This window comes from Rana temporaria, chromosome 1 (genome assembly GCF_905171775.1).
Source record: "Rana temporaria chromosome 1, aRanTem1.1, whole genome shotgun sequence".
NCBI classification, from domain to species: Eukaryota; Metazoa; Chordata; class Amphibia; order Anura; family Ranidae; genus Rana; species Rana temporaria.
Genome location: NC_053489.1, coordinates 339,776,402 through 339,802,944, shown reverse-complemented (window position 1 = coordinate 339,802,944; position 26,543 = coordinate 339,776,402). Strand labels below are relative to the sequence as shown.

Sequence of the window (26,543 nt, the reverse complement as noted above, 5' to 3'; positions counted from 1 at the left end):
CAAAAAAAAAATAATGATTTTAACTTGAAAAGAGCTGTCAGAAAAAGGTTTGGTGGTTAAACGTTCCTAATTTACATACAGAAGTCAATGTGATACAATGTTTAGACTTAAAGGAACACTAATGGTTCGTTTTTTATTAGATCAATTGATTGCTGTAAGCTACAGCATTTAAATATCACTTACCGTATTTATCGGCGTATAACGCGCACCCTAATTTTAAGAGGGAAGTTTCAGGAAAAAAACTTTCAACAGCCCCTTTTATATTCCAAAGCCCCCCTGAACATTACACAGACCAAAGCCCCCCCCCCCGCACATTACAGATAGATCCCAGCACATTACACTAAGGCCCAGATTCACGTAGAATCGCGGCGGCGTAACGTATCGTACCGCCGCAAGTTTTCATCGCAAGTGCCTGATTCACAAAGCACTTGCATGAAAACTTACGCCGTCGGCCTCCGGCGCAAGCCCGCGTAATTCAAAGGGGCGTGTGCCATTTAAATTAGGCGCGCTCCCGCGCCGGACCTACTGCGCATGCACCGTTTTGAAATTCCCGCTGCGCTTTGCGCGAAGTGACGTCATTTTTTTGAACGGCGACGTGCGTAGCGTACTTTCGTATTCCCGGACGTCTTACGCAAGAACAAAAAATTTTCAAATTTAGACGCGGGAACGACGGCCATACTTTATACAGCACATACGTGGGCTGTGTAAAGTTAGGGCAGCAAAAACGACGACTAACCTTGCGACTGGACACTAGACTAGCAGCGACGTAGCGAAAGCGAAAAACCGTCGTGGATCGCCGTAACTACTAATTTGCATACCCGACGCTGGTTTACGACGCAAACTCCCCCCAGCGGCGGCCGAGGTATTGCATCCTAAGATCCGACAGTGTAATTCAATTACACCTGTCGGATCTTAGGGCTAACTATGCGTAACTGATTCTATGAATCAGTCGCATAGTTAGGAAGACCCTAAAACAGACATACGACGGCGTATCAGGAGATACGCCGTCGTATCTCTTTTGTGAATCTGGGCCATAGATCCCAGCACATTACACACAGATCCCATCACAGCACATTACACACAGATCACATCACAGCACATTACACACAGATCACATCACAGCACATTACACACATATCTCATAGATCTCCTTTTCAAACTGCCTGTGAGTGCTATATGGGTGGGGGGGGGGATAACTCTGCCCTCCTACCTGCTTCTCCTGTCCCAGCATGAGCCGCTCCACTCACACAGCTTCAGCGTCAGCGTCTGTAGTCCCGTCTGTACTCCCGCACATCTCACGGATCAGGTCTCCGGGTGTTGATACCCGTTCAAGACAGCGCTGGATTGGGTCCCCACGGATACCCGCAAAGCCGATCAGGTCGGGATCAAACCACACAGTCTCCCGCTCAAACCCCACACAGTCTCCTCCTCCAATCTGAAGCTACACTCGGAGGGGGAGGAGGAGCGAGAAGAGGAGAGAAGGGACTTTTTTTAATCTTTTTAGTACGCCAGCGGGCTGTCCCAGGCGAGGTGGGACGGCCGGCACGACACCCCCGCCCAATCCCCGCCCCCCATTGGTAAACGAAAATGACATTGGCTTATAACGTGCACCCACGATTCCCCCTGATTTTAAGGGGGAAAAAGTGTGTGTTATACGCCGATAAATACGGTACCTCGTTTTTCCTTTTGACCTCCAAAATACAGTAATCCAGGTTTGAAAATGCCATTTCCTGTCACTCCTCTTCTTGCTTTCCACCAGCATCTGAGCCGTTTTGCATGGTGGAAAGCAGAATGTGCTCACCCCCTCCCTATGACTACAGCCCTGCGTGAAGATGCTCTCTTATCCCTCACAGGCATGGAGGCTAAGCCTAATAGGAACTGTAGTTCCCATTAGGCCGTGATGTAGCAAGAATGAATGCGCACCGCAAACCAGGAAGTCGGTGAGAATAATGATTCAGGAGTGCTGGAGGTGAATAAAACAGCTCGATTTCAACAGGTATCAAACTAGTTATAATGCAAAACATTACTTTTTACTTTATCAGCTACTGTCAGACTTTAATTTAAGAGGAAAATATTTTTGTCTTTACAACCCCTTTTAAAGCGGAGTTCCGGCCACAAATTTAAAAATAAAAACTTTTTAAATATGAAAACCCCTGTAATACACAAGCTTAATGTATTCTACTACAGTTAGTCTGTAAACTAAGGTCCGTTTTGTTAGGTTGTTACAGCATTTAGACACTTTATAAAACAGAAATTGACTGGGGCCATCTTAAGTGTGGGCATCATGAAGCCAGACTGTATGACTTCCTGGATTTCAGCCTTGCACATGCTCAGTGCTGTACAAGCAGTGTAATGGTTTCAGATCAGGTTTCAATAGCAACGGGAGTGTCAGAGGAAGTTACCGCCCCTTATCTATGCAAACCTCGCCTCCCCTCCTCTCCTCCTCCTTCCAGGAACCAGTAAATATACGAAATAATTTGTTCCTGTGCAGATATATCTACATAACAAGATGATATATATCTCTTGTTATATATGTGGTGTGTATACATATACCAGACATGTGCACTGTCAATAAATTCATTTTGTGCGGTGACGTTAGTGCGGTGACGTTAGTGCGGTGACGTTAGTGCGGTGACGTTAGTGCGGTGACGTTAGTGCGGTGACGTTAGTGCGGTGACATCAGTGCGGTGATGTTAGTGCGGTGATGTTAGTGCGGTGACATCAGTGCGTGACAGTGCGGTGACATTAGTGCGGTGACGTTAGTGCGGTGACGTTAGTGCAGTGACGTTAGTGCGGTGACATTAGTGCGGTGACATTAGTGCGGTGACAACATTATGTGCAGAGTGGGGGAGGTACAGATGATCAGGCATACAGAGCGGATCTCTGATAGGTCTGTATGTGAGTACAGTGATCGTAGTACAGCCCCGCCTCCCTGCACTAGAATTGTAACACACAGTGCAGAGCGATGTTTCTATGTACAGGGATGCGGGGCTGTACTACGAGCGGTGCTCTCAGATACAGATCTATCAGACAGAGTGAGATCCGCTCTGTCTGATGATCTGTATCTCCGTGCACCGGAGACAGACGGCAGGCGGGCGGGTGGTGGAGGGAGGAGGACGGGGGCGGTGCTAGGACGGGGGAGGAGCTAGGACGGGGGAGGAGTTGGAGAGAGAGAAGAGGAAGGACACCACCTCTATGGGCGGCACTGCCCTAGCCGCCCTCCCGCCCCCCGAGATGTTCATCCACGGCTGCGATGTTCAGCCCAGCCTCCTGGGATTGATGAAACACATATCCCAGGAGGCATAGCAGCGCTGGATGCGGCGGGGGGGGGCAGACATGTTCGGTCGTGTGTAGTCCCGAGCGGACAGGATTCCAGCATACATTTGCCCGCCGGGCCTTTTTCCAGCGGGCAAATATTTCTGGACTTGTTTTAAAACAGCCTGCTGGAATCCTGTCCGCTCGGACATGTTTGGTCGTCTGTACAGACCTACCGTACATGTCCGAGCGCCCGCCATCCCTCGCATGCGTCGAATGACTTTGACGCATACGTGGAAGCATTGAACTGGCAGGGCCGCCCACGTCGCTGCGTCATCGTCGCGGCGATGGCGTGGCCACGCCCCGCGTATTGTTTACGCACGGATTTCTGTATGATGGTGAGTACAGCCACCATACAGAAATCCCCTGGCAGACATGTATGGTGAAAACGGTCCGGCGGACCGGTTTCATCGTACATGTTTGGTCGTCTGTACACGGCCTTAAAGTCTCCTAAATAGAGGCATATAAATACTGATGTGTAGATAGAGGGCAGGTGACTGGGGGTGTGTCACGGCCCCTACCTATAATTTACCTATATAAATGTGACTGGCGTGGAAGGGGTTAACACTAGGGGCGAGGAAGGGGTTAAATGTGTTCCCTAGAAGTGATTCTTACTGTGGGGGGAGGGGACTGACTGCGGGAGGTGACCTATCTGTGTCCCTATGTACAAGGGACACAGCATTGGTCTCCTCTCCCTGACGGGACCTGGATCTGTGTGTGTAACACACAGATCCACGTCCTTGGCTGTGTAGCGGCCGATCGCAGGTACCTGGCGGACATCGCGGCCGCCAGGCACGCGCATGGGCACCTCAGTGACACGGCGGGTGTGTGCGCCCCCCAGTGGCCTGAGGAGCCGAGGACGTCAATAGATGTCCTCCCGGCATTGTAGAGCCAACTTGTGGCCATCAAAATACAATGGCCCGGGTTCCAAGTGGTTAAAGAGGGGTGATGTAGTTCATTTTTGACTTGCTATTTTTAAAGTCTGTTTGTTTTTTTGTTTTTGTTTAGGAAGCCTTCTATTCATATTGTAAACATTCCATTTATGGAAATACATGCATATTATTTTCCAAAAGAGCAGCCATGTTTCTCATAGACTGGTCAAATCCTGGAGGAAACCATAGCCATGTAGGGTGGGGTGAGGGGGGGGGGGGGGCATATAGTCATATAGCCTTATAGTTAACCCCGAGAGCAATGGCATATAGTTACAATGGAATCATAGTTGTCACGTACCTTTCTCGGAGGCCAACCCTTACGACTAAGTGCAGAGCGCCCCCTGAAGGTGGCACAAGGAGAGCTATACACAAAGAAGCAGAGGTTACCAGCTCCAACAGGTGGTGATGAGATGTCTGCTGGAGGTCGGCTGACGAGCAGAGTAGACTGCTTGGCAGGGGTACCTCGGAAGTACCAGATGAGGCTGTGCAGCGGGGGAAAACCAGAAGCGGAGTCAGAAGCTAAGCCGGAAGTCATACACAGGTTAGCAAACAAGAGTCACTGGAACAGGTCAAGGATCAAGCCGGGGTCATACACAGGATCAGCAGACAGAAGCGATAAACTGGAACAAGCCAAGGGTCAAGCCGGGGTCACACACAGATAAGGACTGGTCAGGCAAGCCGGGTTGATAACGATAATCCAAGATAGCAGGGACAGGAGCTCAGGGGCACACAGGAAGGCTGAAGATCATGCAGCAGTTACTGACTGCTGCAACAGGCTTTAAATAGGCCACTGAATGCCTAGAGTCAATCACGTATTGTGTGCGTTATGGCGCACACGCATGCGCACTGGAGAACGTAACTTCCTGACCGTTCTTGCTTGTGTGCGTACGCGCATGCGCATTGCATTTGTTGATCTGCGATTTTGCTGGACATTGATAGACCTTCTGCGTATAGTTCCCTGACAATAGTCGTGATTGAAAGACCTTACCAAGGTTAAACTTAATCCATGACATATATCGGTACCGTTTTCCAGATATAATCAAGTACACTGGAATCTCTGATTACGAGCATAATCCATTCCAGGAGAATGCTCCTAACCCAAAGTACTCGCATATCAAAGCGAGTTTACCCATTGAAGTCAATGGAAATTAAACGTTAGTTTCCGGCGCCCCCCATCTTAGGCCAAACGCGGTACTGCACACCGCTTTGGCCTGAATCCTGCTCGTTTTGCGAGACTACACTCGCAAACTACAGTTCAAATACAGTGCTCGTATTGCGAAATGCTCGTTAACCACGTTGCACGCAATGCGAGGTTCCACTGTATATGTTCTGCTTATTAAAAGCTCAATACACAGGTTATATGTAACCTTTTATATCACTATATTTTGTGATTCAGTATTATGCCCTTCATTATAATGTACTTCTGTAATTCTGTCCTATTATAATCAAGTTGCACAATAAAAATACATTTTAAAAACATATGCTAACATTGTTTTATTTTATTTTTTGTCTTAAAGTGGAGGATGGAAATCGTGGTCTCCAACGTGGATGTGTGGGTATGGATTGTCTAACAGCACTGTTGGAATCATTGGCTTGGGAAGAATAGGTAATGCCTGTAAAATTTATGTTTATGCTCTAAGTGCAGTTGATCAGCTTTCTTTTCAGGATTCTGTATTTTTAGAAGTTTCTTAGAAAAAGTCGAATTTTTAAGTGACACTAAAGCTTCCATTTTTTTAAACTAATACTGGTGGAAAAAAAAAACATCCCTATGTGATACGTTCTGGTGTGTACAACTTCTTTCATCCAATTTCATGTCATCCTTTCAGTACTGGCACTGCTGTCCTCTGCTTCAGTGTCTCCTTCTACAACACATGTGTCAAACACAAGGCCCGCCGGCCGGACCCAGCCCACCAGACCTTTTCATGTGGCCCTTGCACCTTTCCTGCAGCACTCCCACCTTGTCTCAGCAGTCAGGTGAACACCCCCTACAGATTCTGCACCTCTGTGCAGCTGCAGTATACCCTTGTCTCCACCCCCCCCCCCCCCCCTGGTCTCAGCATTCAACAGACATGGCAGCCCTTCTCTGGTCCTCTTCCAGACCCTGCACTTTCTGCTTCCCAAATCTGCCCCCAGCTTCTTCCTGGCTGGAGCACAAGGTAAGGGGTGTACTGTGATGTAAGAGAGGGTGGGGTGCTCTTGACTTCTAATAGTGGAAGGGGGGTATACTTTTGATGTCTGATATAGGAGGAGGTGTTGCTCTGGAAATCCAGTCTAGTGGATTCAACTGGCCCTTTGAGGGCAACCATAATGCTGATGTGGCCTGCAATCAAATTTATTTTTACACCCCTGATCTACAGCCTTCCATGGTTGTCATCCTTGAAACACTCCCGGCATGCAGTCATTCTCTAAAATTGTCTAGAGCATCTCTCTCTCTCTCTCTGTCTCTGTCTCTGTCTCTGTCTCTGTGTCTCTGTCTCTGTCTCTGTCTCTCTCTCTCTCTCTCTCTCTCTCTCTCTCTCTTCCTCACTTTGTAATCAGTGAACGCCATCCCTTACCCAAAAGCTCAGGGAGGCTGGGTTCTGGGGCAGGAGCGAGTGGAAGAGGCAGGGAAGTAAAGGTGTTTGGCCTCACTGGTGCATTTAAAACTTTGGGGCATGTTACACTGCTTGCAAGCAGCGAATTAACTAAATAAAAGCTGAGCATTTAGGACAACTTTAATCAGCCATAGTCAGAATCCTACAGCGTTAAGTACTAAATTAAAGTATGGGATCAATTAAAACGTAAGTAGCAGTATAAGATTAATTCTAATTGGGTGCTCTGTGTTAATGCTCTGAAAAACTGAACTAAAGTCAGCATCATGGTGGTTGGGCTTTAGCCATAACTTGCCAATATGCACAGCATATTTGTAAAATGTGGCACACTAGAGATGGCCACAGATGAATGAAAATTTGTCTCGTTCAGCAGGGACCGATCAAATTTGGCGCTTGGTTGTCCTCCTTTGACAGTAGTTGATCACTAGCTTCTGTCGAAGGGACAAAATCGAAAAAAGATCCGTAAATCAGCAGTTGCAGCTGCAGATCGGTGAATTCTGACTGCACCGGGTCCCACTATCAAAATACAATGCCCAGGCAAGTGAGGAATTCCTTTGTCCACACAAATAAGGTTTGTGACTAAACAAACATCTATGGTCGGCTTTCTCCTCCAGTGATGTGACATCTGTGCTCTCCCTAGTCACATCCATCATCTTCTAGTCTTGTTTTGGGTCCTAAACTGTTTTGATTGGCTGGGGTGTCATACCTTCCACGCATACTCACAAGAGTTACTTGGAGTAAGTGTCTCAGCACCAGACACTTTATCCACACATGCACTGTCTGTGTAAAATATGTAAACATTTCTAGCAGGCAGGTGAAGAATTTTTTTTGCGTTCTTTTTTTTGTAATTTTTTTCATTACAATTACAAGTTTTTTTATCGTACATCACAGGAACAAAAAGCATCATAGTAATTACTATGTGGGTTATAGGCCACCTTCAGGTGGTGGACACTGGCACACCCAAGACAGGAAGTCCCCCTCTATTTAACCCCACCCACCCAGGGAGTACCTCAGTTTTTTTGCCAGTGTCTAAGGTGTTGGTCACGGTTAAAGAAGTGCCAAAAAGAGCTCCGCTGAGAGGATCCTTGCAGGATCAAGCAGCTATGCAACTATCCATAAAAAAATGCCAAAGAGGCCAAAGTGGACAGTACCCGGGCCTTGTGGAGGAAGAACAAGGTTTTGCCTGTAATGCTTCTCTTGGAGGGCTGAACCCTGGGGTCCAGTACTTTGGTTATACAACTAATACCAAAGATTTTCTGGCAGGGTGCTGTACAGGTCCAAGGAAGTGGACCCCATATATAAGGGACCCAGTCCTTGGAGGTCTTTATGGGTGAAGATTGGGTCTGTCTGGTTGTCGGCAGAATCCTGCAGCGGGAAAGGTAAGTGAAGCTATTCCTAAGGAACTTAAGCTCACTTATGGATTTCTTCCCTTTTGAGTAAGGTGAAACCGGTTCTCAAAGCTGTTCAGCAGGCCTGGGACTTATCCGAGCTACCAAGGGCATTATGTTTTGAGGTTGACGCTATTAAGGATTCTATTCATCAGGCATTGCACCTTGCTCACCCTTTGGTGCATATGCGCAGAATCCGGTGGTTGAAAAACTGGTCAGCCGAGTCGCCATGCAAAAAGCTTTTGGCCGGATTTCCATTTTATGGGGAACGGCTGTTCGGGGATGATTTAGACAAGTACATCCAAAAAATTTCAAGTGGTAAAAGTACTCTTTTACCAGTTAAAAGGAGTAGACGTCCTTCCTTTAAAAGTGCTTCCTCTCCAGGGCCAGGGGCGAAATCCTCTAGGCAGTCGCGATGGCCTCCTCCGTCAGGTTCAAGAGTTAAACCTCAAAGTCAAGCCCTGGGACACAAGAAGTCCTGGGGGCGGAAACCTACAAAACGGAGTCCCAGGGCCTCCTTATGAAGGTGCACCCCCGCTCGCTCAAGTGGGGGAAGGCTTCTGCAGTTTTCAGAGAATTGGCGGGAAGAAATTAAGAACAGATGGGTCATCTCCACAGTATCTCTAGGCTACAATCTCAGAAAACAAGTTTTCTCCGTCTCGTTTTCTGAGATCAAGCGTTACCAAAGATCCAGGGAAAAGAAGATCTTTGTTTCTGGCGCTAGACCGGTTGATCTTTCAAGGGGTGATCATAGAGACTCCCACAGAAAAGCAGGACTTTGGGTTTTATTCAAATCTCTTCACAGTACCAAAACCGAATAGAGATGTCAGACCCATTCTAGATCTCAAAGGTCTAAATCAATTCCTAAATATCCACTCTTTTCGCATGTGATCAGTCGGTAGCCCGCTTGGACCAAGGTGCAGTCAGCATGGTCAAGTATCTGGAATACATGGGTTTGATTTATCAACCTAGAGAAATCTTCCTTTGCGACCAAAAAAAAGGCTGGAGTACTTGGGTCTGGTCATAGACACAGCCCAAAGAAGAGTGTTTTTGCCCCAGACAAAGGTCAGCGCCATAAGGGAGCTGGTCCAGGTGGTCAAGACAGAAAAAAATCTCTCCATTCACCTTTGCATGAGGTTGTTAGGGAAGATGGTGGCTTCATTCGAAGCAGTTCTCTATACTATATATTGCAAAATAGTATCCTATCCGCTTGGAACAAGAAGGTCCAAGCTCTGGACTTCCCAATGTATCTGGCTCCAAGGGTGCGCCAGAGCCTCAGTTGGCGGTTGGTGGCCAAAAATGTGCAGAAGGGGAAGTCCTTCATACTGGTTACCTGGAAGGATGTAACAGATGCCAGCCTTTCGGGTTGGGGAGCAGTCCTGGAAGAAGCTACTGTCCAAGGGAAGTGGTCCGAAACCGAGAAGACCATGCCCATCAACATCCTAGAATTTCGGGCGGCACGCCTGGCTCTGAGGAACTGGACATTCAGGTTGGTGGGTTGTCCTGTCAGGATTCATATGGCCTATATCAATCACCAAGGGGGCACCAGGAGTCACGCAGCCCAGAGGGAGGTGAACCATATTCTGACCTGGGCCTTGCCTATCTGCAGTCTTCATTGCGGGAATAGAGAATTGGCAGGTGCCTGACATCTTCCTGGCCATATGTCAAAGATGGGGTACCCCAGACGTAGATCTATTGGCGTCCAGGTTCAACAAGAAATTGATCAACTTTGTATCAAGGACAAGTGACCCACTCGCATACGGGATAGATGCATTAGTGACCCTGTGGGATCAGTTTTCACTAATTTATGCATTCCCCCCTGTTCAGCTGCTACCACGGCTTCTTCACATGATCAAGGAGGAAGGAAAGCCGGTGGTTCTTGTAGCCTCGACATGGCCCAGAAGATCCTGGTATGCAGAGATTGTGAAGATGGCAGTGGGGGACCCGTGGACCCTTCTGCCACGTCCAGACCTACTTTTGCAGGGACCAGTGTTCCATCCTGCCTTACAAACTCTAAATTAAAAGGTTTGGCTATTGAAACCCACATTCTAAAGAATCTGGGGCTTTCAGGTTCAGTGGTGTCTACCCTGGTTAATGCTAGGAAACCGGCTTCCAGAGTCATTTATTATTGAATCTGGAGGGCATGTGTTTTTTGGTGCGAATCCAAGGGTTGGCATCCTCGGATGTATGTCATAGGTAGAATCCTTGCCTTTCTACAGTTAGGGGTAAAGATGAAGCTGGCCTTGAGTACTATCAAAGGTCAGGCCTTATCGGTATTATTTCAAAGACCGCTTGCTTCGCATTCCTTGATCCGGGCCTTTATTTAAGGGGTAAGGCATATTAATCCACCAGTTAGGTCACCCTTGTGCCCATGGGACTTGAATGTAGTTTTGTCAGTTTTACAAAAACAGCCTTTTGAGCCTATACGCCATATTCCCTTGGTCCTTTTGACAAGGAAATTTTTTTTCTGGTTGCTATATCCTCTGCTAGAAGGGTATCAGAGTTGGCTGTTTTTTCTTGTAAAGAGCCATATTTCATTATTCACAAGGACAAGGTGGTGTTACGTCCCCATCCAACCTTTCTACCTAAGGTAGTGTCAGGCTTTCATCTGAATCGGGATATTGCCCTGCCTTCCTTTTTTCCAGAACCTTGTTTTGCGAAGGAAAAGTCATTACATTCTCTTGATGTAGTGAGAGCAGTTAAGGTCTATCTGAAGGTGACTGCTCAGGTTCAGAAAACTGATATTTTGTTTGTACTGCCAGAAGGCCCCAGGAAGGGGCAGGCAGCGTCAAAATCTACTATTTCTAAGTGGATTCGGCAAGTTATTATTCATGAAAGAAAAAAGGGCCTATGTTTAACGTACATCCAAACAGGGTGATACTGTGGATGTACCGATAACCAGTGTGCCACCGTCCCGATAATATTGGATTTGACTTAAAGGCTAATAGTTTTGGACTTTGAAGGCACACAGTACATATGGTAAGAAAACTAAATAAATGTATTTTATAAGAATGTCATAAAATCAAAAAGATCAAGTAAATAACTGGTCCACATAGGTTGTCACAATTATGATACAGTTCTACTATAGAGAGCTCAATTATAGAGCTCGATTGTAAAGTTGACTGTATAGTGTGTAACCGAGTGGTAGTCCAGAGGAACAGGAGGGCTCGCTCTACATGTTACGCACTATAGATAGCGCTTCCTCAGGAGCACAGACAATTCAATCTATTAAAACATATACAAAAAACATTGTAAGTTAAATGTATAAGTACATAAAAAAATATGAAAATAATTTATTTTTATTTTCATATTTTTTGATGTACTTATACATTTAACTTACAGTGTTTTAGCGCACTCCACCAGAGTAGTTAGTGCTTCATGGGCGGTGCACCACCAAGCTTCCATGACTCAGATTTGTCCATACCAGGGCCGGCCCTACCATGGGACCCGATGGTACCATGGTACCATTGTACCAGGCAGCACTTTCAGGGGGGCAGCAAATTTCCTGCCCGCACGCCATCCCATTCCACCAGCTCCACTCTCCACTCCACTGTGGGGCTAATTGCCGACCGACCGCTCCTCCCGTTCCGGTCTCCGCTCCACTGTGGGGTTAATTGCATGAATAGAGCCATACCAGGTCCTTTTTATACTCCTATATACATGTATAGAGCCATGATAGGTCCACTTTAGTTATCATGATATAAAATAATGGATGTGGGGGCATTTTGGTGAACGTAATTTTTTTTTGGGGAGGGGGGGGCAGCATTTCATTCTTGGTACCAGGCAGCACAATGTCTTGGGCCGGCACTGGTCAATACGTTAACTAGATTCTAGATTCAGGTGAATGTAAAAAGGCAAGAGGATTCCGAATTTGGGCGCAGTGTACTACAGGCAGCAGTATAGGTCCTCACGGCCGATGGTGGCCTGCTTTTATTTGTGTCTCCCTCCCCTCAGAGGGCATTGCTTTGGGACAACCCACATAATAATTACTATGATGCTCTGTGTCCCGTGATGTACGATAAAGAAAATAGGATTTTTATAACAGCTTACCTGTAAAATCTTTTTCTTGGAGTTCATCACGGGACACAGAGGTCCCTCCCCTCTTGTTGGGAAAATATTTATATTGCTTTATTACAAAAACGGAGGTACTCCCTGGATGGGAGGGGTTATATAGACTTCCTGTCTTGGGTGTGCCGGTGTCCATCACTTGAAGGTGGCCTATAACCAACAAAGTAATTACTATGATGCTCTGTGTCCCGTGATGTACTCCAAGAAAAGGATTTTACAGGTAAGCTGTTATAAAAAGCCTATTTTTCAGTTTAACTTTAATGTGACAATTTAATCATAAAAAAAATATATACTGTCTGTTTTTTTAAGTAAAACGCCAATGTATTAACTTCCAGCACAGCGAAATGTTCTTTGCACTTGGATGGACTTTATTTGTTATGTATGAATTATGTATCAATTGAATTGTATTATTACATTTATTCATTCGTGTATTTTTTTGCACTTTATATGAAATATTTTATTATGTAATTTTTTCACATTGTTTGCACCATATAGTGTGTAAGTTCACATAGTAGTAGATACTCGATACTGAAAGTAATTTGTGGATAGGATGTGATTTTTTTTTTTTTTACATTCGCAATGTTTTTTTTTGAGGCTGCTTATTATTATTATTATTATTATTATTATTATAATTATTGAATGAATGAAGCATTGCTTGACACTTTACTCTTGAAAATTTTGAATGATTTACCTTGGCCTTATAATTCTATGTACTATTTCTTGATGTGTAACAGTGAACATCAAAGGCTGTGCTGCTGCAACATACATCTGGTATAGGTGTTTGAACCTTCTGTTACTAATAGCAATTCACATATGTGTACCTCAGTGTGCTTTGAAACCGATCACCTTGTTTTTTTTCTCCCTTTACCTCTCTGGACAGCACCACGGAGAACCTCTTCACAGGAAACACTGCCGTGACAACGCCCCTTTAAAAGCAACCGCTTCCACCAAGTAATCAGTCTTGGCGTTTCCTCCGCCTTGGTGGAAGCGCTGCTGGGGAACTAATGAGGGGGGCTGCATTCTCTCCATGGTTGAGAGGGTGGCAGTGCCTGCTTGGCTTTTCCATCACTTTGACTAGCCCAGCACGGGAGAGGGTACACCGCGCTGCCTCGCTGTCTCCGGCCAAGAGCGGTAAGCTTCCCTGGGCTCCTCTCCCTCTCATTATAGAGCATCAGACATGGAGGAGATTATGGGGAATGGAGACCTAAAGCCCCATATATGGTCTCTCCCCACGAGGAATGATCTAGAGTGCTTTGCTGAAAGAGGGGAGAAGGCTCTTAAGCAGGGCATAGCACAGCTCCAATCTGATACCATACAATTAGGGAACAGATTGGGAATATTGGAGCAGAGATTTGATGAAGCTCTCCCTACTATAACTCTGCTAACTGATAGATGTGCTGCACAGGATCAGAAGATTGAGTCCCTGCTATGCCAGATGGACAATTTTGAAAACCGCAGCAGACAATTGAATATACGTATCCAAGGCCTACCTGAAGCCACAGGCCTTAAAGATATTGTACCCACTCTGATTGGGGTGTTCAGGGAAATTCTGAAACACCGTCCCCTTTGAGATCGACCGAGCCCAAAGGGCACTCAGGCCCCCGTCTCAGGATGTCAACAACCCTTGGGACGTTGTCTGCAAACTACACTAATATGCCCTTAAAGACCGCATCCTGCAGAAAATGCAGAAAATGCGTGGGAAAGCATATTTTGATTTTGATGGGGCCCATCTTTTCTTTTACCAAGATCTCTCCAGCCGTACTCTCATGCAACGTAGAGCGCTTCGCCCTCTGCTGGCTGACATTCAGGAAGCAGGCCTTACCTACCACTGGGGATTTCCATTTAATCTGCAGGTCATCAAGGAGGGCCACCAAACAACGCTGCATACCAAGGATGACCTACCATTCTTTTTTGACTGACCTAGAGCTAGACCCGTTTGATTTTCTGGACTGGAGAGGGGCAGTGGACTTCCCTGCCATTCAACTCCCTCAACCCTGGATACCTGCTAAACGCAGAAACCACAAGCATCAATGTAATGCCCATGTTCTTCCACTGGTCTTTCTACTTCATGGGAGTGAAGACCTGACTATACTCTGGCAGACTTCCCCTGTTGTATGCTATTGCTGGCCACACTTGATTCCCTACCCCCTCCCCCCTTTTTTATTTTTATTTTTTCTGGCGGACAAGGCCAGCCTGCTGGGTCCGGGTCCAAGGCTTGAACTTTTAAAGCAAAACTGTGGTGTTTCCCCAGACTGTCTACACCCTGGACCTGGGGCCCATGTCTAGGTTTGGAACTCTTAGGCCCAATAAGTTTTCTCCCCTTGCCTCCATAGCACCTAATCGGCTGCGGTGGTCTGAGGAGGAGCCTCTCGGACCCTTTCATGCTGGCACACGTTCCCCCAACCGTAGGCCGCACCTCTATAGGTGTAGATCCTGAAATGGATCACGGGTGGCAGCTGGGTGACTACTTTTCTATGGGAAGACCCCTCCTGCTATATCTACAGTTATCCCAACTAAGGGACTGGTCACCCCCAGTCCATTGTGTGTTTTATGTCATACTCCACTATTTTTTTATTATTTTCATTTTACCCGTGTTTCTTTTTTATTGCTTCTCATTCTTTTTTCTGTCCCTGTGGTCTTAGGATGTGCCTTCTATACCAAAGAGCGCCATCCCTCCATAGTTGTCCATGGCATCGCTCAAGGTTATCTCATATAATGTTCTTCACACAAAAGAAGAAAGCTATGGTGGGAGCTAAAGGGGCTGAAAGCCCAGGTAGTTTTCTTGCAGGAGACGCATTTTACTACCCAGTCAGTACCTAAGCTACCCCATCACTTATTGAACAAATGGTTTCTTAGTACGTCCCCAGTGGCCATGTCCAAGGGCACAGCTATAACAATCCATAGATTTCGCCCCCTTTCAACCTGAGGGGTGGAGTTGGATATACTCTCAGTGCTGCTATGTGTTCGTGAAGGGGACACTCCATGGGAGGAAATATACATTTGCTTCTATATATGCCCCCAACTCAGGCCAGCTTACCTTCATAGATGCTGTGTTGGAAAAATTGGGGGAATTCCAGGAGGACTCCTTGATATTAGGTGGTGACTTTGTAAGTCCTGATCCCTCCTCCTGGACACGTCATAGTCGAGTGACTCATTCCCATACCTTCATTAAACACTTCCGTTAAACCCTCCAGAACCACCTTCTAATGGATAGACTGAGAACTCTCCACCCTTCTCGATGAGCCTTTAGCTATTATTCAAAGCTCCACTATATAAATGTTCGTATCGACCTCTTATGTGTCGACCACTTTACCCTTGCGTCACTGCAGTTGACATCTATTGAGAACATTACCATCTCGAACAATGCTTCGATCACTGTTATCCTTAACCTGCCAGAAGGTACTCGCAGGTCCCGGTGGCTGAATGAGAACTTGTTGGATGACACTGCAGTAGTGTCGGGGGTCACAGAAGTTCTCACCCACTATTTTAGAGAAAACACATCTGGCCTTAGTGGGGGAATAGTCTGCGAAAGTCACAAAGCTGTAGTAAGAAGGCCCGCCAGGTGGACTTTCTGAGGGTCTTTGGTGCCCTCCAAGAGGCGGAGGTCTGGCATAGGAGTCCTGGAGACCCTGAGGCACCAAACAAACTAACGGAACTTAGAGAACTTTTTGCTCGCCTACTGGACCGCCAGATCAGAAAACGCCACCGTTACCTGTCTCACAAATATTATGAACGCGGGAACAAGTGTGGTTGGATCCTGGCTATGGCGCAGGGCCATATCTACCAGCTCCGCTCCCCTTGGTGGAGATACGATTACTCACTCCTCCAAAATGGCATTGGTGTTCCGTGACTACTATGCTGACCTTTACAACCTGGGCCTGCAACTAGCTCCTGATGCCCAGGCAGCCAAGTTTTCTAATATACATACCTATTTGATCTCAGCAGGCCTCCTTTTAGTAATGACCAGCGATCCACCCTGGACTGACGCGGAAAAAGCGCTTGATCGTGTGGATTGGGCCTACCTTAAGGCAGTCTTAGAGTTGATGTCTTTTTAGACTAAACGCGTTGGGTCCGCACGCCAGCACCAGCTGCCTATACCATGCAAAGATTTATCCTCTCTCTGTTCTCTGTACATTTCGGATTAATTTTTTTTTATACATTTTATATTTTTGTATTTTTATATTTAATTTTTATCGTTTTCACATTGGAGTTTTTTGTTTGGCAATTTTGAATAAAGCTTCTCAGCTTTTTTGGATTTACACTATGTGGAGGCCTTTTGTTATTTTTACATGCCCCTCAAGTTTGGCGGAATCCTAGCTTGACACATTTTGGTCTCAATATATCGGTATTTGATGCTGCAGCAGTTGATCTGATACAGAAGTTCATTTCTAGTGGAGAAAAGGAGGTGTTCCATAGATCCAGTCTTTACGGTCCTTGGTGTGACTAAGCGCAGGTGGTCCACCGCCGTATGGTGAGTTGGGTCCACTCCGGAGGGTAAGAGTATTTATTTCTCCCCCTGCCCATTGGTGAAGGCACTCCTGGGTGACATTTTCTGTAGCACACCAAGCATATGGAGATCGTTTAGAAGTACCTTTTTTTTTTTTTTTTTTTTTTGACACAGGGCATCGGTGCTGATCTCACCTTTTTTCACATATTTACGATATATGTGGAGCTACACTTCAATATATCCCCTCTCTTTTTTGGGTTGTATGCATTGTTCATATATGTGAGGGGTCCATTAATGATTTCATGTGCACACTATGATTATCACACCTATATAGTTTTATTTGTGTCACCTTTTTTTTTTGATGGTTGATCCCATTCATTCACATTCACAGCGCTACACTTTATATTTTTATAGTCTTAGAGACCCACTGGGTAGGACCGAACATGTTGACCTGGATAATGGCTTTGTATTCGACACCTAGTACTAAGGTTAAGATAAATTGGTCTTTTCTTATCTGGATTCCCCATCAGGAATAGCATGAGGCAGGGGTGTCACCTCTCGCTCCTGGCTCTCGAACTTCTATGCACTGTGCAGGCAAACCCGGATATCTCCAGCCTGACGGTGGGTAATACTGAACACAAGCTTTCAGCTTACGCTAATGATCTACTCTTCCACCTCACACACCCCCTTGTCTCGTTGCCTAACCTGATGAGGGAACTCTAACTTTTTGGAACGCTCTCCAATTTTAAAATCAACTACTCTAAATCAGAGATTTTACCCATCCAACTACCCTCCTCCTTAGCAAATAGCCTACAAGCTGCTTACCCTGGGCTTAAACTTTTTTGAAGTATTTGATCATACAGCTCACGACTGACTTTGACACCCTATATGTTCATAATTATCCTACGCTGTTAGCCGCAGTTAGATGGGACTTGGCTTCCTGGACTAAAATAGCCTTTACGTGCATAGGGTGGGTGAATATTATAAAGATGATAAATATCCTCCCAAGGATACTCCTTCTTCTTTTTCTTTTTATTTTTCTCTTTCTTTTTCTCTTTCTTTTTCTTTTTCTCTTTCTTTTTCTCTTTCTCTTTCTTTTTCTCTTTCTTTTTCTCTTTCTTTTTCTTTTTCTCTTTCTTTTTCTCTTTCTTTTTCTCTTTCTTTTTCTTTTTCTTATGCAAATGGTACCGTGATGCTCCCCTGTGGCACCCATGCTAACAATTTATTGGCAGGTCGATGGGCACTGGCACTGTTTTGCTTCTTATATTGTTTTATTTTTTATTTCATATTTTTTTATTATTATTATTAGGACTGTATACAGTTTACTGTCTGACCTAATGTCTTGTAATGGTAGGAAGGGTCCCTTGTCCGGGGTGGATCCTACTTCCTTGTTTCAACATTTTTAATGCCTGACCGTGTGGTCCTGGTGCTGGCGGTTTTCTAGGGGAGTAAAGATGAAGGTAATTTGACCCCCCTCTTGGCAACAGGACCTGCAGGTCCACGTTATTATTTTAGTGTTGAGTTGTTTTCAAGGGGCAGGGTTAGACCCTGATGCCTTCATGTTTGATCATTTGAAATGTTATAGATCGTCGCTTTGTGCATTTTACAGATATTATTGCCACCCATGCGGAGAAAATGCTGCCACATATAGTGGAGCTCTGTATGTTTGTATATACTATGTGTAACTTTGAGATTTTATATTCTTACAACATGAAGAATATTTGTTGAGCTGCGTTACTTTGTTTTGTCTACGATAAATAAAGATTATAAAAAAGAAAACAAAAAGAGTTTAGAAGTGAAGCTGTCCTGTGATGGAGGAGTCAGAGCCATCATCGGGGATGGTGGATGCAGATGCCCAGAACCCCAGCCAGACCCAGGTAGGAGAAGTACAGCGGGTACCTCTTATCTTTACAGTCTGGGTATCTTTTTGGTGTGTTTTATTACCTTCCTATAGGAAGCTTGCAGCTGACTGTTGAGTATTTTGTCTTTTTCTGTTCAGCAGGAATGATAGAGTTCTATGTGGCTGGGTCCCCCCTTTCCCCTCTTTTGAGTGTGCAGTGGTTGTTGCACTGGTCCTTAGCCCTAGTAAGGTGCTTTTTACTGTTGTGTCTTTTAGAAAGCCACTGCCAAATCAGAAAGGGATCCTTCAGCAAGAACGTGCCCTTCTTGTAAGAACCCACTAAGACTTCTGGCCCACATCACTTTGCTGGTCTTGCATTGCAGGACTTGTGAAAAAATAGTCCACGGAAGAGTACAAAGAGCTCTTCTCTGTAAGAAACGAACTTGCAGAGACTTTAGAGACAGTGCGTTTCCTTTTGAAAAAGCAGGGACGGGTCCGCTCAAAGCCTGAGCTCCCATTCCAATCCTCCGACTCATTTTCGATTTGTTTCGAAGTAGAGGGCAGAGGATGAGAGAGATAGTATCCCCCCTCAACATAGGATTCAGAGGAGGAGGATGCAGAGGAGGAGACAAAGGCCTCTCGCTACAAACTTTCATTGGAGGAAGTAGAAGACCTAATAAAGGCAGTCTATATACCCCCTGGATATTCAGGAGGAAAAGACTTGATTATCATTACATGATAAAATGTATCAAGGACTTGAGGGGACTAAACATAGTTTTTCCAGTCCATAAGTGGAAGAACCCAGAGAAGGGACAATTTTACTCTCGGTCCCTAAAAAGGAAATTTCCTTTTGAAGAGGATGAGTTGTTCATCAGGAATAAAAAAAATTGAAAAAATTGATGCGGCCTTCTCCCAGATCTCAAGGCGTACCGATTTTAGCCTTTGAGGACGCAATGGACAAAGGAACAGATTCCCTCCTAAGGAAGGCCTGGGATTCCTCCCTGTCCAATCTGAAGCCAGCCATGGCATCTACAGTAGTGGCGAGGAACCTCGAATGCTGGGTGGAATAGCTTAAGGGGCATGTGGAGGCAGGCACCTCCAAGAAAGATTTCCTAGAATCCTTCCCTACACTTTTAAAGACGGTTAAAGGATCACTAAAGGAACATATTTTTTTAGCTAAATAGCTTCCTTTACCTTACTGCAGTCCTGGTTTCATGTCCTCATTGTTCGTTGATTTGAAGTAGCTGTAATTCTGCTCTGATCTCCACACTTCCTGCTTGTCTGGCTCCTTATGAAAAATCTCATGGCAACTTTTCACTGTGGTCCAAGCGGTGTGTCTAAAACTCCTCAGAACCAATCAGATTCATTTTAAAAACAAAACACTGCCCTGGATTTGTTTGTTTTTGTTCTGTGTCTCTCTCTACTTCACAGAATTCGGCCAGACGCACCTTGTGGCTCTAAACCTGGTCTGGGGACACAGCTTCGAAGGTAAAACTCTGGAATTCCCTTTACAGGGGACCTTCTCTTTTGGGGCAGAATTAGAAACCGTACTAGATAGAACGGCGGATAAAAAATAAATCCCACCAAGGAAGAATTTTCGTTCTTTTCAACAGACCCAAAAAAGAAAAATATCAGAGCCAAAAGAGGCCTTGGAATTCCAAGAGAGGTAGAGGCAAGCGGCGAGTGCTTTTTCAGACCCCCAGAACCAGTTGCAAATAAGCAATAAGGATTGCCTTCCGGTGGGCGAAAGGCTTCAGCTACAGCGAGTCTTTTTTTTTGTATTGAACATCATAAGACAGGGTTACGACCTAGAGTTCTCTTAGACTCCCCCACATAGTTTCTATGTAACAAGTCTCCAAAGAGATCAGGAAAAATCCCTGGCTACGACGTTCCTTCTGAGGGAACTAATGCAACAGGGGAACATCATACAGGTCCCCAAGGAGAAGGAGGGAGAAGGATTCTACTCCCACATATTTCTGATCAAGAAACCTTCGGGAAAGTTCCCCCTAATCATAAATTTGAAAATCCTGAACAAATCCATAAGATACCAGAGATTCCGGATGGACACCATCTTTTTGTGAGAAATCTGCTTACCCCCAACTTCTTTGTCGTCAATCAACTTAAGGAACGCATATCTGCACATCCCAATTGCAAAATCGTCTCAAAGGTTCTTACGTCTGGCAGTCAACCTGGGAAGGGAGTTTTCTAATCTCCAGTTCAGGGCCCTAACCTTTGGCCTTTCCTCCTCGCCCAAGATGTTTACAAAAGTCCTGGCAGAGGCCTTGGAGCCCCTGAGGTTGAAAGGGATTGCCAGAGTACCCTACCTTGACGACTTGCTAATCTTTGTGGAATCCAAGGTGAAAGTAGCAACCAATCTGCAAATAACCCAGAAGCACCTGAACAGATTGGGTTTCCTGCTGAACCTTCAGAAATCAAATCTGATACTGGCCCAGCGAGTAAGATTTCTAGGGTATAAAATAGATTCAACAAAACAAAGGATCTTTCTTCCAACAGAGAAAATAGAGAAAGTTCAGCTAGTCCTAAAATCTGTTCAGTCCAACATGGAAGTAGCTGTATGAGGGACCATGTTGGTACTGGGGTTATTTACAGCAGCAGTGCAGTGGGCCAGACTTCATGCTCGCCGATTTCAATGGGATATACTTAAAAAATGGCCCCATCAAGAGTCGCTAGGGAAAAAGATCAAGTTGGGGGCAAGAGCAAAAATGTCCCTATGGGGGGGGGGGGGGAATCGGAGGAACCTCGCAAGGGGTCTTCCCTGGATCTTTCCAATATCCAAGCTTTTAACAGACAAAAATGCATGAGGATGGGGGGAATGGTCCAAAGCAGAGGCCAGGAGATTTTCGAACTGGAGGGAGCTGAAAGATTCACCTGAGTCTCCTAGTCTTTCAGTGGTCCTTAGGTCACCATGTACAAGTGCTGTCAGACAACATGGCAGATGTGCTCTACTTGACAAAACAGGGAGGAAAAAGGAAAAGGGCACTTATGGAGTTGGCGCATCAGATCCTATCTTGGGCAGAACCCAATCTAGCATCACTAGTGGCAATTCACCTGAAAGGTACCAAGAACTTCCTAGCGGACTTCCTCAGCAGAAACAAAGTAAGGGTGTCCGAATGGTCGTTGAACCAGGAAATATTTCTGATGATTACCAGGAATTGGGAGTTATCTCAGGTAGATTTATTTGCGAACCAGGAGAACGCAAAGACGCCTGCCTTCTTTTCGTTCCAAAGAGGATCAAGCGCTAGGGTTGGATGCTTTAGCCCACAAATGGGACTTCCCCCTGTCCTATGCTTTTCCCCCATTCCAGTTGATTCCGTAGGTACTAGCAAAATTCAGAATAGACTCTACAGATCTGATTCTCATCGCACCCTACTGGCCAAAAAGGCCTTGGTTCTCGGCACTATTGAGCAGTGAAGCCCCCTGGAGACTACTGGTCAGGTAGGATCTTCTGAGTTAGGGTTATCTTCATCATCCAGACCGGGCATACCTCAATCTGACGGCTTGGTTTCTAAGGAGGACCTGTAAGACGCAGAAGCTTGTCTGATAGACTCGTCAACACCCTTCTGTCAAGTCGAAAAAAGGTGACCAGGTCAATTTATAATAAAGTGTTATAACTCCTGGTGTTCCAGGAAAGCTTTTGATTTCAATAGTTTAATTTCTGTGCTAGAATTTCTCCACAAGGGTATGGAGAAAGGCCTGACAGCAAGCACCCTCAAGGTGTAAGTGGTAGCATTATCGTTTTTTCGGGAAAAAACTTTATCCAGGGTGTTGCTAATAATTCTTTGTTTTTCAAAGCTATGGCCAGAATTAAGCCAAACCTTCCCGAGTTGGGATTGGTCTTTGGGTCTACATGGCCTCACAAAAGCACCTTTTAAACCGTTAGAGGAGGCCTCCTTGAAGCTACTTACGTTAAAGACGATTCTCCTAGTGGTGGTTACCTCGGCCGTAGGATCAGTGAGATACAGGCCCTATCAAACGCTGAGCCCTTTTTCAGATGCCTCTGAGGCAGGATAGTTCTGAAAACAGATCCAGTTTTTTTTCCAAAGGTGCCCTCCATGTTCCACTTCATGCAGGAGATTGTGCTACCAACGTTTTTTGTTGCGCCCTCAGGCTGGGAGAAGAGGCTTTTTGCACCTTGGACGTCAGGAGGTGCCTCTTGAAATGCCTAGAATCAACAAAAGATCTCCGGAAAGCCTCTTCCTTGCTTGTCTTGTACTTAGGGATGCATAAAGGGCAAAGAGCATCCAAGGGTACCTTAGGAAGATGGCTCAATCAAGCTATCAAAGAAGCGTACCTTGTAGGCGGTGTAAAACATCAAAGAGGGGGTATTATCACACTCCACACTGGGAGTGGCGGCTTCCTGGGCAGAGCTGGGGCATCACCAGAACAGATCTATAAGGCCTAGCTTCTCCACGTTCATAAGGCAACACTTGGTTGGATCTTCTGTTGGTCTCAGATCAGTCATTTGGCAGAAAGGTCCTACAAGCTGTAGTCCCACCCTAAAGTAAGTTCTCGGTTATTTCCATGGTGCTGTCCTGAAAGGCGAAGAGCGAAAAACCTTAGACTTACCGGTAACAATATTTCTATGAGCCTTTCAGGACAGCAGCTACTTCCCGCCCGGTATACATTTGGTATAGGGATATGTAATCTTGAGTGCTCCGATGTTTTGCTTATATCTTGCTTATATACGACTGACGGCATGGTGGAAGCGGCTGCTTTAAAGGGGCTTTGTCACGGCAGTGTTTCCTGTAAAGAGGTGGAGCTACGCTCTTGCCATAGTGCTGTCTTCAAAGGCTCATATAAATACCGTTACTGGTAAGTCTAACTAATGTGTGTGTGTTTTTTTTTTTTCCCCTATCTTTAGGACTGGCTATTGCCCAACGTCTTAAACCTTTTGGTGTGAAAAAGTTTTTATACACAGGACGCCAGCCCCGGCCTGAATGTGCTGCAGAGGTTAATGCTGAATATGGTAATATTAATGACCTCTACATTTCTACTTCCTCTAAAGACAAAGGACATGTTAATAGTTAACGTATTAATAATCAAATGTGTTATTTCTTCTCTGCGATTTAGTATCTTGTGAAAAGCTTACAGTGGATTCAGACTTTGTTATAGTGTCCTGCTCTTTAACCCCTGAGACTGAAGGCCTATGTAACAAGGATTTCTTTCAAAGAATGAAGAAAACTTCAGTTTTCATTAACATCAGTAGGTAGGTCAATTGTAATACATTCAGCTTGTTCCTCAGCTCACCTGTTAAGATAATAAAGCAGGCATATGCAATTAGCGGACCTCCAGCTGTTGCCAAACTACAAGTCCCATCATGCCTCTGCCTCTGGGTGTCATGCTTGATGCTGTCAGAGTCTCGCTATGCCTCATGGGACTTGTAGTTTGGCAACATCTGGAGGTCCGCTAATTGCATATCCCTGTAATAAAGGATAAGTTTGCTTTTATATGAAACACAGCAACTGCTGTCCTCAGCAACGGTAAAAGAAATAGTGTTTTAAATGACTGTAAAATTCAGCTTCCCTCACAATGGCTTTGCCCTATTGAGCAGAACCTTCTCTCTGTAACTGCACGCGATCAGCATGAACCTGGCACATACGCAAGGGCTACACACATTGAATAGCTATAGCCTGATCTTCCTTTTGGTGCCTGCTCAGGAATTATTTTCTGTGGCCATTGCATGTCTTTAGCCACATGCATACAATGTGAGTTTTTACCATGTATCTGCATTTTAAAGTAATCTAGGGTGCATGATGTGACCGAGGTGGTTGGTTGCTGGGTTTCGTATTGACTCTGCAAGACAAAAGATCATATTGTTGCTGCAACATAGATCAGTAATCCAGTTAGATGTAAAAGACATCCATAGATGCAGTTATATATGCGTTAATAAATAAAAAATATTTTTTTGCAACTACTCTAAGTACCAGAACTTGACTTCATATTAGCCTCTTGCTATCTCCTCTATAGGCAGAACTCAGACTTGGAGTAGCAGCATTGGCAGGCAATCAGGTGTTTTGCATGCAAATTTGTTGACCGGGACAGGCTTTCAGCAGGAGAGAGCCGAGGGGTTAGAGAGTAGTGTTGGGCTAATGGTTCAGGCCGAGCAAAAGTTTGGCCAGAACATCGCCTGTTCACCTATTCGGCGAACACCCAAATTTGCAGGGCATTCACTGCCAAACGCTCCACAATGCCCTGCGTGCTGCACAGTGCATTCTAGGGCCCTAATTGGATGAAGCCTTGCACTTGACCACTGGTCAGGTGCAAGGCTTTACCAATTAGAGCACAGAGCACTGTCAGAGCCCTGATTGGACAAAGTGATGATGTCTTTGACCAATCACGGCTTAGTGCTCATAGCCCCATCCCACACTATAAAAGGTTCCTTCCCATAGGAACCTTTTGCAGTGTTGTTGGAGTGGAGATAGAGTAGGACTCCATGTGCTACTAGTGAGTTAGTATGTTCACTTATTGTGACTGAGTGTATAGTGTGTCGGTATAGTGTAGTGTCAATAAAGTGTGTTATTGCACAGCATTACATAACATTTAGTGCTGTACAACCCCTTTTTTTTGGTTTCTGCGATTCTTTAATTTTTTTTTTTTCTAATTGTCAGCCGCAGTTTTTCTGATTGACTGGTGTTCCCCCAGTTTTTATTTTAATAGATTTTACATTTCTGTCAGTGTCAGTCCTCAATTTTAAAGCACACCACTTTTTATTCAATAAAGGGCATCCAATCACACATTTCCCATTTTCTATACAATTTGGGTGATAAGCCCCTTATCATGTCTGGGAGGCTAACAAGAAGGGTCAGATGTTCCCAGGCCACTATGAGGGGGCCAGCAGCATATGTGTCCACAGGCAAAGGTGGACGTGGTCCGTCCTCAAGCAGGGCATATTTGTCTCTGTCTCTGTTTAGTGATGTTGCCTGTGCTATACAGTCCCAGCATGTAGAGGAGGTGGTGGACTGGCTTACTAAACCATCCCCATCCTCCATCACCCACACTGAGACTAGTGTGCAGTCCACCGTGGCTGCCAAAGTGGCTTATTCTGCCTCCTTGTCCACAGCTACTCCTGCCATAGCCCCAGCATCATGAATGGAGGAGTCACCTGAGTTATTTGAACACAGCGTTGGCCACTTGCTCCTTGACGATGCACAGAGATTACTTAATTCTAATGTTGATTCTGAGGTTGAGGAAGAGAGTAACACAAGCCTACAGAGAGGGAAGAAGACTGATAAGCAACAAATTGGCAGTCATGTTCCCCCAGCCGCCGCTTATTGACAGGTTGCCTCCAGTGATGATGAGGATGGAGAGGGGATGATGATGATGAGGTCACTGACTTTATCTATAAAAAAAAAAAAATGAATTATTAATCTTGACCTGAGTGAGTGAGAAACTTGTAAAGCGCAACACATGCGAACTGAATCGCCTCTGGGCGCTATATCCATTTCAATGGGTAAGGAACCCCTTGACCTCAGAGATGGGTTTTAATCGTTCTCCTGAAGGCCAAGTGGTCCGACTCCAGTCGGATGGTGGTTGATAGTGCATTCCACAGCCGAGGTCCCTGGACTGCAAATCTTCGATCTCCTTTGGACTTATATCTGGCTTTGGGTATCTGGAGTAGGTTTTGATTAGTGGATCGCAAAATGCGATTGGGGTTATGGGCTTTTATTTTTTCGCATAGATATTGAGGGGGGCGTTGCCTTGAATACACTTATGCATTAGGCAGAGTGCCTTGAAAGTGATTCTGTCTTTTACTGGCAACCAATGAAGGGATCTCAGTGAAGGTGAGATTGATTCCCATGTTTTTGTGCCGGTCACTAGTCGAGCGGCCATATTTTGAACGACTTGCAGACGAGTGATTTGGTATTTGGGGAGTCCTAGATAGAGGGCATTTGCGTAGTCAAGTCTGGGATTGATGATTGTTTCCACCACGACTGCAATGTC

General features: G+C 45.4%; 1 protein-coding gene across 1 annotated transcript in view; it reads left to right on the top strand.

The window, feature by feature from the left end:
• Positions 1 to 26,543, top strand: part of GRHPR (glyoxylate and hydroxypyruvate reductase) — a 76,653-nt gene that overhangs the window by 38,202 nt on the left and 11,908 nt on the right. Inside the window, exons 5-7 of the mRNA XM_040361557.1 lie at positions 5,765 to 5,853; positions 23,464 to 23,568; positions 23,673 to 23,808. Of these exons, the coding sequence (XP_040217491.1) occupies positions 5,765 to 5,853; positions 23,464 to 23,568; positions 23,673 to 23,808 (330 nt within the window). The remainder of the gene's footprint in view (positions 1 to 5,764; positions 5,854 to 23,463; positions 23,569 to 23,672; positions 23,809 to 26,543) is intronic.